This window comes from Pseudopipra pipra, chromosome W, assembly GCF_036250125.1.
Source record: "Pseudopipra pipra isolate bDixPip1 chromosome W, bDixPip1.hap1, whole genome shotgun sequence".
NCBI classification, from domain to species: Eukaryota; Metazoa; Chordata; class Aves; order Passeriformes; family Pipridae; genus Pseudopipra; species Pseudopipra pipra.
In genome coordinates, this window is record NC_087580.1 from 41,551,015 (window position 1) to 41,562,042 (window position 11,028).

At 54.3% G+C, this 11,028-nt stretch overlaps 1 protein-coding gene and 1 pseudogene across 1 annotated transcript; one reads left to right on the top strand and one right to left on the bottom strand.

Annotated features, from left to right (window-relative positions):
- The window catches only part of LOC135405044 (zinc finger protein 883-like), a 282,116-nt pseudogene that overhangs the window by 47,915 nt on the left and 223,173 nt on the right, over positions 1 to 11,028 (top strand).
- LOC135405303 (uncharacterized) lies at positions 6,964 to 10,527 on the bottom strand. Its single transcript, XM_064639972.1, has 10 exons — positions 10,410 to 10,527; positions 10,061 to 10,215; positions 9,554 to 9,689; positions 9,335 to 9,469; positions 8,951 to 9,127; positions 8,530 to 8,685; positions 7,989 to 8,090; positions 7,614 to 7,716; positions 7,257 to 7,316; positions 6,964 to 7,170 (listed from the first exon to the last, which is right to left on the bottom strand). The coding sequence occupies exons 1-10, from the start codon at positions 10,524 to 10,526 to the stop codon at positions 7,034 to 7,036; spliced, it is 1,278 nt and encodes a 425-aa protein (XP_064496042.1). The 5' UTR covers position 10,527; the 3' UTR covers positions 6,964 to 7,033.

An 11,028-nucleotide genomic window follows, 5' to 3' on the forward strand; every position in this document is an offset into this window, starting at 1 on the left:
CCCTTTGGGGGTCCCACCCACTCTTTTCACTTCTCTGTGTACAAAATTGCTTCCCAATATCCAACCTAAACCTCCCCTGGCACAGCTCGAGACCCAGCCCTCTTGTCCTACTGCTGCTTCCTGGCACAACAGCCCCACCCCCACCTGGCTCCAACCTCCTGGCAGGGACTTGCAGACAGTCAGGAGGTCTCCCCTGAGCCTCCTCTTCTCCAGCCTCAACACCCCCAGCTCCCTCAGCCTCTCCTCACACCACTTGTGCTCCACTCCCTTCCCCAGCCTCGCCGCTCTTCTCTGGATCCTCTGACCCCAAAAACGCTCCCCCTCCCATAGAAAGGCCAAGGGCATCTGAGGACACACTGGGGACTTTGGGGGGCTTTGTGGGGCACGGGGTGATTACTGGGGGATACTGGGACACACTGAGGGCATTGGGAGGACTGGGGGGTTACTGAGGGACACTGGGAGGGCACTGGGAGGGACTGGGGGGGAACTGGGGCACACTGGGGGCACTGGCAGAGAACTGGGGAGTTACTGGGGGATTACCAAGATACATGGAGGGACACCGGCAGGTTACTGAGCCATACTGGGGGTTACTGGGTGCTCACTGCAGGATCACTGGGCCATACTGGGGGGCAGTGGGAGGTCACTGGGACACACTGACTCGTCACTGAGAGGGTTACTGGGCCATACTGAGGGTAACTGGGAGGTCACTGGGATATACTGAGGGGCACTGGGATCCCCTTACCCGGATGTGGTACATCTCCCCCCCCGGATTTTGGGGAGCATCCCTAGGGCCCCCCCCGGGGGCTGGGGGACCCCTTGAACCCCACTGCTGGGCTTTAGGGGACCCCCTAAAATCCCCTCAAAACCCCTGAAATCCCCCCCTCGACCCATCGAAACCTCCTCAAGGGCCCCTCATCCCTCCCCAGCACCCTCTAAACCCTCTCAGTGACCCACAAAACCCACCTGAGACTCCCCAAGCCCATTTAGGGACCCCCAATCCCCCCCACGGGCCCTCCAAACCGTCTGGGACACCTTAAACCCCCTAGAGACCCCAAAACTGCCTCAAGGTCCCCGCAAAGCCTCCTAGGAAACCCACACCTCCCCAGAGACCCCCAAAGCTCAGCTGGGACACCCCAAATTTTCTCAGAAAACAAAACCCCCATCAGAGCCCTCCAAAACCCACCAGGGACCTTCAATCTCCCCCTGAGTCCTTTCAGGGACCCCTCAAAACGTCCCCGGGAACCCCCGAATCCCCCCGCTAAACCCTCCCGAGCCCTCCAGCCTTTCCACCCACACCCGCGCTCCCCGCAGCCCTCGAGGGGATCCCCAGACTCCGCTCCCGCCGCCCCCCCCGCCAACTCACCGAGCGAAGTGCAGCGGCCGCAGGCGAGTCCTCCTCACTCCCGACCACGAGGCCAAAATGGCGCTCGCTCCGCGCGCCCTCCGCCTTTACAGACCCGCCCCGCAGCCAATCAGCGCGCGGCCACGGCCCCTGCCCGCCCTTCGCCACGCCCCCACCTGCGCGGTGCATTGTGGGAGTTGTATTCCCTGCGGTGGGGGAGGATCGGACTGGTTGGGTTTTAGTTTTTCTGTCTTCTTTTATTTTCTCTTTCTTATTTCTTTCTTTTCTTTCTGTTTTCTTTCTTCTTTCCTTTTCCTCTTTTTTTTCTTTGGCGTTCTTCTTTGTTTCTTTGTTCTTTTTTTTCTAATTTTTTCCTGTTTTTTCTTTCTTGTTTTCTCTTTTTTCTCATTTTTCTTTTTTTTCTTCCTTTTCTTTGTTTTTATTTTTATTTTTTTTCCTTTTTCCTTGTTTTTTATACATTATTTTCTATCAGTTGTACTTTCAATCAGTTGTACTTTCAAGGAAAATGTAAACACATATCAAAACAATCTCTAGGTACATAGCTTACAACAACAGATAATCTGCCATTGTTCCAGGTTTGTGAGGATTCCCAAGATCACAAACACTGAGACACCAAGGGTGGAAGCCAAGCAACTTTATCCTGTCCCTTGCGACAGCCTTCAATCCACACCCAGCCCTGGATTTCTGCAAAGCCGCTGGGCAGGAGCAGGAGATGGAGCTGGTGCTCGGCGGGAGGGGCAGCAACAACAAACCTGTGTCTTTGGCACAGGGGAAGGAATTTAGTGCTTGAGGGGTTACATTCCACAGGCTCCCCTGGGGATCAGCTTATGCTTGGACACTGAGAACAGCAAGAACATTCCTAATAAAAATGCCAGAGGGAAGGGAGCGGAGGGGGAGCAGGGGCAGGAAAAGGAAGCAGAGCGATGGAAGATGGGCTGGGGCGGTCGGGGCTGGGGGAAGGCAGGCTGGACAATGCCTTGTTTGGTCCAGCAGCTGGACCAGCTCCAGGGCAGATGTCGGGGGAGCCTCTGCCACAGGGACATGGACAAACAGACGCTACAAAAGCTCCCAGAGGGGTTGGGGGCTCTGGGCGGGGCTGCGCTCTCGCCTCAAGCCAGGATATCCCAGGACAGTGGAACAGCAATTCCTGTCAGCTCCCAGCAAAGATTATTGGGGTTTGCACTGGGGAAATATTGACGCTCCAGCTTCTTCTTCTCTTTTTAGAACTTTGAGCTTGCAGTCGGGTAGAAGGGCTGGTGGGGGAGTGGGACGAGACCCATTTTGAGGGACACATCTCACCCCTCAGTTAGATGGAGCTAAACCCCTAATCTTGCTTAGGAAGAGCTGCTGATGCTCAGTTGTCTTCTTTCCCTTTTGCTTTAGTGGGATATTACATTTCCCTGCAGTATTGGTGATAGAAGGGTTTGTCAGCTGGAATGGTTTGGTTCTTACAGAAAGCATAAACACATTTTAAGGAAGGTATTTTTACATAGGTGAGGTCTCCAAAAAAACAAAACAAAAAAAACCCCCAAAGGTAATACAAGTGCAGAATAAATTGAACTTTGGAGTTTTCTTTTTAATTCTTGGGTAGAAAAGCCATCCCAGTCAGGGACAGCAATTTATTGCATTGCTAAAAAAAAAAACATCAACAAACAAAAAAAGAAATCTGAATTTGTTCTCCTTCAGATTTGCTTTTTACCATAATAATCCTTCTAGTGAAAAGGGCTAATTTACTCTTTCTAGAGGAATATTTTAAGTGTGATTATCACAATATCACAGCTGCTGACAAGGTCTAAAATAGGACATTGACCTTGAACGTGTTCCTGCGTTTAGGATGTGGTGCTTAACATTAAAGAAACGACAGAACTGCAACTCATTTATTAATGTATCATCTCAAAATGTTCACTCTTGGTGTGTAAAGACATGCCACAAGGACTGTAGAAAGCTTGCAGTACTCCATGAAGTACATGTGGTATTTTATCAGTCTAAATATGCATAAGATTTTCAAGATTTCTGCTGGCAATACTCCATAACTAAAGTAAATTTTCCCTTTGGTGCTGCACGAGTTTATGATTTAATTGTTACTGACATTCCACCAGTCACATTATTAGCTTCACCAAATGAAAGGGAAATAATCCTGTATTAATTAAAGAGAGCACCTGAATTCCCTCAGTCATCTTATCCTTGGCTGTCTGAGACAGTGATGCACTTCAGCTTCCCTACAGAAACTTCCACTAAAAAAGAGATTGGGGTGATAGTGAGAGATCCATATTGAAGGGTGTGCCTGAATTATCTTTAGGGAGGAGACTTTTTTGGTGGGTCACTCCTCTCCGGAGTTTTTTTCCCTTTCTTTTTGTCAGAGGCTTTGGAAAAGGTGTTTTGTCAGGAGAATAATATTCATTTATAGCAATGTGAACAGTTTCTATCATGTATCAGTGAAAGCAGTCATCTAAATACCCATACCCATGCCCTTGAAAATAAAACAAGGAGAAAATATGGAGTATTTATTTGAGACCAGATAAACTGAATGTAGTTCAGTAACATGGAAAGGCAATTGCTGTTATTTCACAGAGACATTTCTTTGTATGCTGGAACTGAGGGGAGCAGCAAAAGCTAAAAGCCTTGCTCTGTGTCTTTGTGAACACACTGTGGGTAAGTTCAAAGGAGTATTCAGAGATTGTGTTGTGTGAGCTTTTTTCCCTCAGAGCAAAACAAGGAGTAATTAATGCTAAATCCAGCAGGTGGCTTTCAAGAAATAACTTGGTCCAGTTTGTCCAACTGTGTCCAAACAGGTGAGGAAAATCTGGAACTTTAGAAGGGTTAGTTTTTTACCTCATTAGCAGGATATCCAGGGGTGCACCAAGTGCCTGCCAGTGAGGAGCACAAGAGACCAGTAGACAGTGACAATATTGTTCTAATGTTAATGTCACTGGAGCACAGAGTGAGATCACATCTGAGTTATGTTTCTTTAATCAGTGATTGGGAATAAAGAGAAAATCACATAGTTGATGACACTTTAGGATTTATTTCACACTCTTAACACTAAGGTATTTTCCAGCTGGACTTTGAATAAGGTTCCATGGTATATTGCAAATTTCTATCTCAAGGTAACAGTCTACTTCTTCCCAAAGAAATTCTCAGCAGCTAACACCCTTTCATCATCTGGCTCTTTCCCTGATGGCTTGAGCTTGTTGCTCCTTTGGGTAAATACCCATTTGACACAATGCACTGGGCAGCTTCTGCCAAGTGCCACTGAATCTCACTTCTTCCCTTGCCTTGAGGTCGTTGTGCTTTAAGAATCTGACTGTTCAGATGCCCTGAAATGTCTCTAGTATTTCAATGGGAAGAAGCTTCAAGATGTGCTGTTTGGCACACATGAAAAATGACCTGCCCAGAGAGCCATGGGAATGTAGGTGCTGCTCAGTAATGCCCCTTGACTGGGACAGGCACTGCTGATGATTTTTTCCTTCCCCTCTCTGATTCCATTCCCACTGTTTTGTACAGACTCCTTGGGGTCAGATTTTGCACTGTACAGTTTGATAAGTTAGTGCAGATGTGTGTTTGCAGGCATGTTCTTCTTCTGCATTCCCTGATCAAATTCAGGAAACTGATACCTGGCTTGAGCTTTTTTTTTTCTCCATAGTACTATTTTTATTTATTTCTACAGAACAGCTTGAGAAAATGAAGGTACACTTAGCCCCAGTTTCCTTGCTGCTGTAATCTCTTGACCTTTTTTTCTTTTCCCCTCCCCCAAACTGAAACCCAAGCTCAGGAATGTGGTTGGAATTCCAGGCCCCAGTCTGGGGGAGGTGACACTTTCAGTCCCCAGGGGGAGAAGCCAATTGCTTTGTTTATCAACATGCAAAGGAAAGCCCAGGATTTCTGGTTCTCCAAGCAGCAGCACTGGCAGGGAAGAGAACTGCTGGCTTGGATGGAAGATGGTTGAGAGAAAAGTAGTGATGGCTCACAGGGGGAGAGGAAAAACGTGTTATTTGAGGCTGTAAAGCGGGGGGGGATGACAAGCTAACAAGGTAGTGGAAGCCAGGTGAACAGGAAAAGGAGGGCTTAGAGGTGACAGATCAGGACAGAAGGAGAGACCCTCATGTTTCAGCCCCTGAATATCAAATCTTAGGAGAGAATGAAGGAAAGTAGAAATGAAGCTCACCTGTCCTTTGGTGAGTTTCCAAATGGATCAGCTGTCATATTTTAAGGAGGGTGTATTCCAGGGAACTTAACACAGAAAAGTGACCCCATCAAATGACACATGCATAGGGATTCCTTATGGGTGATTTTTATATGAGAGAACACATACACATGCAAAGATTTGAAAGCATTTGGAATAAAAAATATTGAAAAAGAGCCAAATCTATAAATAGACACTTGGAGAGATACTCAGTACAAACAATATATTTGCATTTTCATGTTTTGCTCATGTGCACATGTAAATCAGTTTGTAGGACCAACACATCTGTTCTAGAACAAGCAGCAGTCACAAGTATTGAGGCCATGTTGTTGAGAACACAGCTGCAATGGGCAGGGCACGTCTCCAGGATGAAGGACCAACCACCGCCTCCCTAAGATCCTGCTTTATGGTGAACTTGCCACCGGCTGCCGCAAGAGAGGAGCCCCGAAGAAAAGATACAAGGACTCCCTGAAACAACATCTCAGCCTTGGCCATATTGATCACCATCACTGGTCTACTCTGGCCTCCAATCGTGAGGCCTGGAGACACACCATCTATAACGCAGCTGTCTCCTTTGAGAACACACGCAGGATCACTCTTGAGGAGAAAAGACAACGCAGAAAGAATCGTGCCTTGCAGAATATACCACCTAAGGAGTCTTTCTGCTGTGCCTTTTGCAACAGAACATGTCTATCTCATACTGGCCTTTTCAGCCACCAACGCTCTTGCAACAAACGTGGGTAGAGCCCTTCCCAAATCTTCGTTCGCGAAGCCCGGCCATGATGAGCATTCTTACTGGATATAACTGTGATATATGTACATCTATATTTTTGCTCTAGCTCTGCTATTTGGTTTTTTTTTTCTCTCTGGGAAGTAAGCTTTTTCCCTGGGTCTCGGGGACTTGGCAGGAAGCCAGGTCCAAACCAACACATGGCTGCAGCACAGGGCTTGCTGCTGTGCCACCTCCTGGGGTGCTGGGCCTGGGAGGACACAGGGGTCACAGAGTGGGGCACCGTGTGGGGACACAGGGATAACTTTGGCTGCCCAGGCTGGAGAAGAGAAGGTTTTAGGGTGACCTTGCAGCCCCTTCCAGTGCCTAAAAGAGGCTCTGAGAGAGCTGCAGACGGATTTTGGACGAGGGCCTGTAGTGACAGGACAAGGGGGATAGCTTCACACCGGCAGAGGGCAGGGTGACATTGGCAGTGGCCCTGAAATGGGGTGAGAAGGCTCGGGCAGCAGCTTGTCCTTTAGCCAAGGCGGCTTCTCCCAGGGAAAGCCCCAACCAGGGCTCAGCTTGTCCCACAAGCCTGGGGCCAGGGGTGCTGAGGGGGGAGCGTCCCGCTGCCTGCGGGACAGCCCAGGAAGGACACGGTCGGCTCGGCGCACTCAGCACCGCGCAGCTGAAGGACACCAGGGCTTTGGGCACGTTGTTGCAGCTTTATTCAGCCCCAGTCCTTTAGCCAAGGCAAGCTGCACCTCTGCCGGGCTCACGGCCAGCAGCAGCGCAGTGCTCGCAGGAGGCCTCTTGGTCTTTGCTGCACGCAAGGACTCCTCAGAAGGGAGGTTGTCCGAGCTGCCAGGGAGCTGACAGAGATGTCCCAGTCATTCTCCAAGGGCTGAAGTGCTGTGAGGGAAAGAAACAGAGCCCAGATAAAACCCCCCGTCTGCAGAGAGCCTCTGGATTCCCCACAGACCACACTCCCCACTCACCGCTCAGGATGTCAGCCTGACTCTCTGTGGTCTGCTCCCTCAGGCGCCGTGTGATGAGTCCTGGGCACAGAGCTCCATTAGCCCCTGCTCCCCAGCCTGCTCCCAGCAGCAGGGCCCCCAGTCCTCCCCTCCTCCCCCTCAGCAGGGCTGAGCCCAGGAGCCCCCAGAAGCTCAGGGCAGTGGGACTGAGCAAGGCAGCCACCAAGTCCCGCTGCGTGGGCAGGGCTGGCAGAGGGAGGCAAGGCCCTGCCCGGGGTGGCCAGGACTGGGGCAGCCCCAGGACTGCCCCTCGTTGCTGGGGCAGCAGTGGCACAGGGGCCAGGCTGCCCCAGAGGCACTGCAGGGGCTGGCACTCACCGATGAACCTGACGGCCGCCAGGCGCACGTTGGCCTGAGGGTCCTGCAGGTAGGGCAGGCTCTGGTGGATGAAGTCTTCAGCCCTGCTCCTGCTCTTCTGCAGCTGCAGAGAGAACAAGGCATGTCTCTCCAGGGCTGTCCCTGGGGCAGTTGGCTGGAGCAGTGCCTCCCACCAGCACCCCCTGGGACGGAGAGGCCTCCCCTCCTGCTGGCTACAGGGAAGGGACAGGGGCCAGCAGAAGAGCCCCTGGGGCTCTGTTCTTGAGGGCAGCAACAGGGATGCAGCTCCAGGCTCTGCCCAGCTGCAGAGCCCCCAGCCCAGACATGGGATGGGGGCAGCCCTCCCCCAGCCCGGGCCCCTCAGCTTGTCCTTACCAAGCACGCTCCAAGCTCCCACAGCCGCTCTCTCTGCAGCAGGTGCTTGAGCGTCTTCCACTTCAGCAGCTCTGCGGCAGCAAGAAGGGCTTCCCTGGAGGCCTGCAGGACAGCATGAGCTGAGAAATGGCCCGGGGGCCTGGGCAAGGAGACATCTTGGCTCTGTTCCTGGGGGATCCTGCCTTTAGGAAGCTGGGACATGCCCTAACCCAAATGTCTGGGAGCCTTTTGGGGACAGCCCTGGGGGACAGGCATGGAGGCTCAAAGGCCTGGCCTCTGACACAGCCTGTGGGGATGCCCCTGCTCAGGCCGTGGTGGCCACGGGCTGCTGCCGAGCCCTGCAGGAGCAGGCAGGGCCGGTGTTGCACAGGGCCGTGCCAGCTTCTCTGGCCCTGCTGGCGCTGGGCCCACATGGACCTTCCCATGGGCTGTGCTGGGGGAGCGCTGTCCGCTGCCAGCAGCCCCTGCCCTGATGCCCAGGAGCCCTGGGGGGTGTCAGCCCAGCCCTCTGTGTGTCAGGGCTCAGCCTTCAAACCTGTACCTTGGCCACGCTGGGGACCTGGTCGCTCATGCGGAAGAGGAGAGGCACCAGTGCCCGCCACACCTCCTTCCTCATCCTCTTCTCATCCCTGCCGACCACCAACTGCAGCAGCTCCGTGAGCATGCGGATGGACAGCTCTCGCAGCTCGCTGCACTCCTGGCAGGAAGCAGGAAAAGGGAGCTTTGCAAACAGCAGCTCCCTGCCCACAGTGCAGAGGGCCGTGATCATGGCTGCGGGGAGGGCAGCGGCTGCGGCCTCACATCCCAGAAGAAGGAGTACTGGGCTGAATGGCCCAGAAGCCATCCCAGGAGAGCCCAGGGGAGCAGAGCTGGCTCCAAGTGCTGCTCGCAGGGCTGGGCTGCAGGGCAGCTGTCATTGTCCAGCACCCATCTGAGGGGCTCAGGCTCCACATCAGCCTTACCGAGTCAAAGAGGGGCAGGAGCCTCCCCACAAGCTGCACAGCGATGAAGCTGGCCTTGGTCTTCTTCAGCTGATGCAGAACGTTTTGTAAGGCCAGCAGGATCTTCATTTTGGTGTCTTCGCTGCCAACTTGCAGGATCTTCATCATGCCCGGCAGGAAGAGTTCGATGTTTCTGGCCTGTAGAGAGAAGAGAATGTCCATTGGGTGAAGAGGGCCGTGCCTGAAAAGCTCCCCAGGCAGCCACCCCAGGCCCCACCATGGCAGGGAGGGTGTTTGGAGCAGTCACCCCACGTTCTGAGTCCCAGGCCAGGCCAAACCACTGCTTTCCACACAGCCCCAGCCCCCGTTTGCTGACAGGGCTGCCCCTCACACCGCCCTGCTCACCATCTCGGCTCTCTGTGACAGCCCGACGAGCCCTTCCAGCAGCAACCTGGCCGTCCTCTCGTTTGGACAGCCCTGATGGCTCTCGATGTCGGGCTCGTCAGCCAAATCCTCCCACTCAGCCTTCCTGGAGGATGACTGCAGGAGCAAACAGAGCTGTGAGGGGCCAGCAGAGCCTGCAAGGCTGGTGGGAGGGGACCAGGGCCTTTGGTGGTCACTCACAGCCATGGGCTGGGTGCGGGGGCCTTCTGCGGAGCAGCGGAAGCACTGTCTGTGCAGCAGGTTGGCAAAGTCCTCCAAGATCTTGGCCAGCGTCTCCGGCATGGAGGACATCAGCTCCCACAGCTCCGGCGCAGTGCTGGAAGGCAGAGCACTGTCAGCAGGGCTGCCTCAGCCACAGTGCTGTGGCCTGGAGCAACCCCCAGAACCTACCCCTTGGAGCCCTGGCTGCGTGTCCCCAGGGGCCCTGCCCGTGTGGGCAGGATGGGGCTGAGGGCGTGTTCCCCGTGGGGCTGGAGCACCGTGCTGGCTCTGGGCTTGCTGGGCCAGCTTTGGCTGCTGTAAAGCCAGACCAGCCAGCAGGGCTGGAAAGCGTGGGGGTATGGAGGGCCTGACTCTGCAGGCTGTCCCGCAGCATTCCTTGGCTCTGGCAGCCAGAGAGTCTCGGGGTCCCTCTCCCCCTTGTTCTTGAGGGAACAAGCCCACCCTCAAGGCCATCAGGGCCAGTACCTGTCTCCTTGAAGAGCCGCCTTGCACAGGAGGATGACCACGGTGGTGGGGTACAGGTTGGTCATCAGGCGAAGCAGTGACTCCGCTTTCTCCCACGCTGCCTGTGTGCTGCAGTATGGCAGGCTCTCAAGGATGCTGCTGACTATCTTGGGCGCCTGCAGGGGATACAGGTGAGGATGGCACTGCCCCCGGAGTGCAGCCATGTCCTCAGTTGCCCTTCCCATTCCTCTCTGCTGCCTTGAGGTGGCTTGGGGGGCCCGAGTCACGTGTCCTTGGGAGGGAAGGATGCAGGGAGGAAAAAGGCCCAAGAGGGCTGAAGGGCACGACAATGCAGCCACAGGCCACTTACGTCCGTCAGCCAGACGTCCGGGTCCTCCAAGGCCACATCCAGCAGGCTGCTGGGCACCTGCTGGTCGAGGATGCTGGCATCTCCCAATGCCTCGATGGCCACGAGGATGACATCCATCCTCTCGTGGGACCTCAGGTATTTTCCAAAGGCCTATGGCAGCAAGGAAGGAAGAGATGTTGCGCTGAGTGCCCTGACGGTGCTGCTTGGCTGAGCAGCTCGAGGGGCCCTGGCTGGACGTGCCCACCACTGCTGACAGCAGTGCCCACAGCAAAGCTGGCAGCAGTGCCTGCAGTCCCTGCATGGCAGAGGATGAGCAGAGAGGGCCCTCCTGCTGGGGGAGGAGGGCTCATGGGCACAGGCTGCTGGCCCCACCGAGAACCAGGGACTTGCTGGTGGTCAGGAGCACTGGAGCTCCTGCTGGGGCTGAAGCTGCTGCTGGGCCACTGGAGTGCAGCCCTCGTGCTGTCCCTGCTCAAGGACGGCGTGAACCCTCTCCCCAGGGAGCTGAGGGCACGCCAGCCCCACTGCTGCGGGGTCCTTTGGCTCACACCAGTGCCCTGCTGGTGCCACGGACAGGAGTCCCAGCAAGGGTGCAGCTCCTTACCTTGGCACAGTCCCT

What these genes read in the sequence shown, in the direction of transcription:
- LOC135405303 (XM_064639972.1), bottom strand. Translation starts at nt 10,526, where the DNA reads ATGGATGTCATCCTCGTGGCCATCGAGGCATTGGGAGATGCCAGCATC. An exon ending in CGGACGTCTGGCTGACGGAC is followed by an intron (nt 10,216 to 10,409) that starts GTAAGTGGCCTG and finishes TATCCCCTGCAG; the next exon opens with GCGCCCAAGATAGTCAGCAG. An exon ending in TCCTGCCCCTCTTTGACTCG is followed by an intron (nt 8,686 to 8,950) that starts GTAAGGCTGATG and finishes GCTTCCTGCCAG; the next exon opens with GAGTGCAGCGAGCTGCGAGA.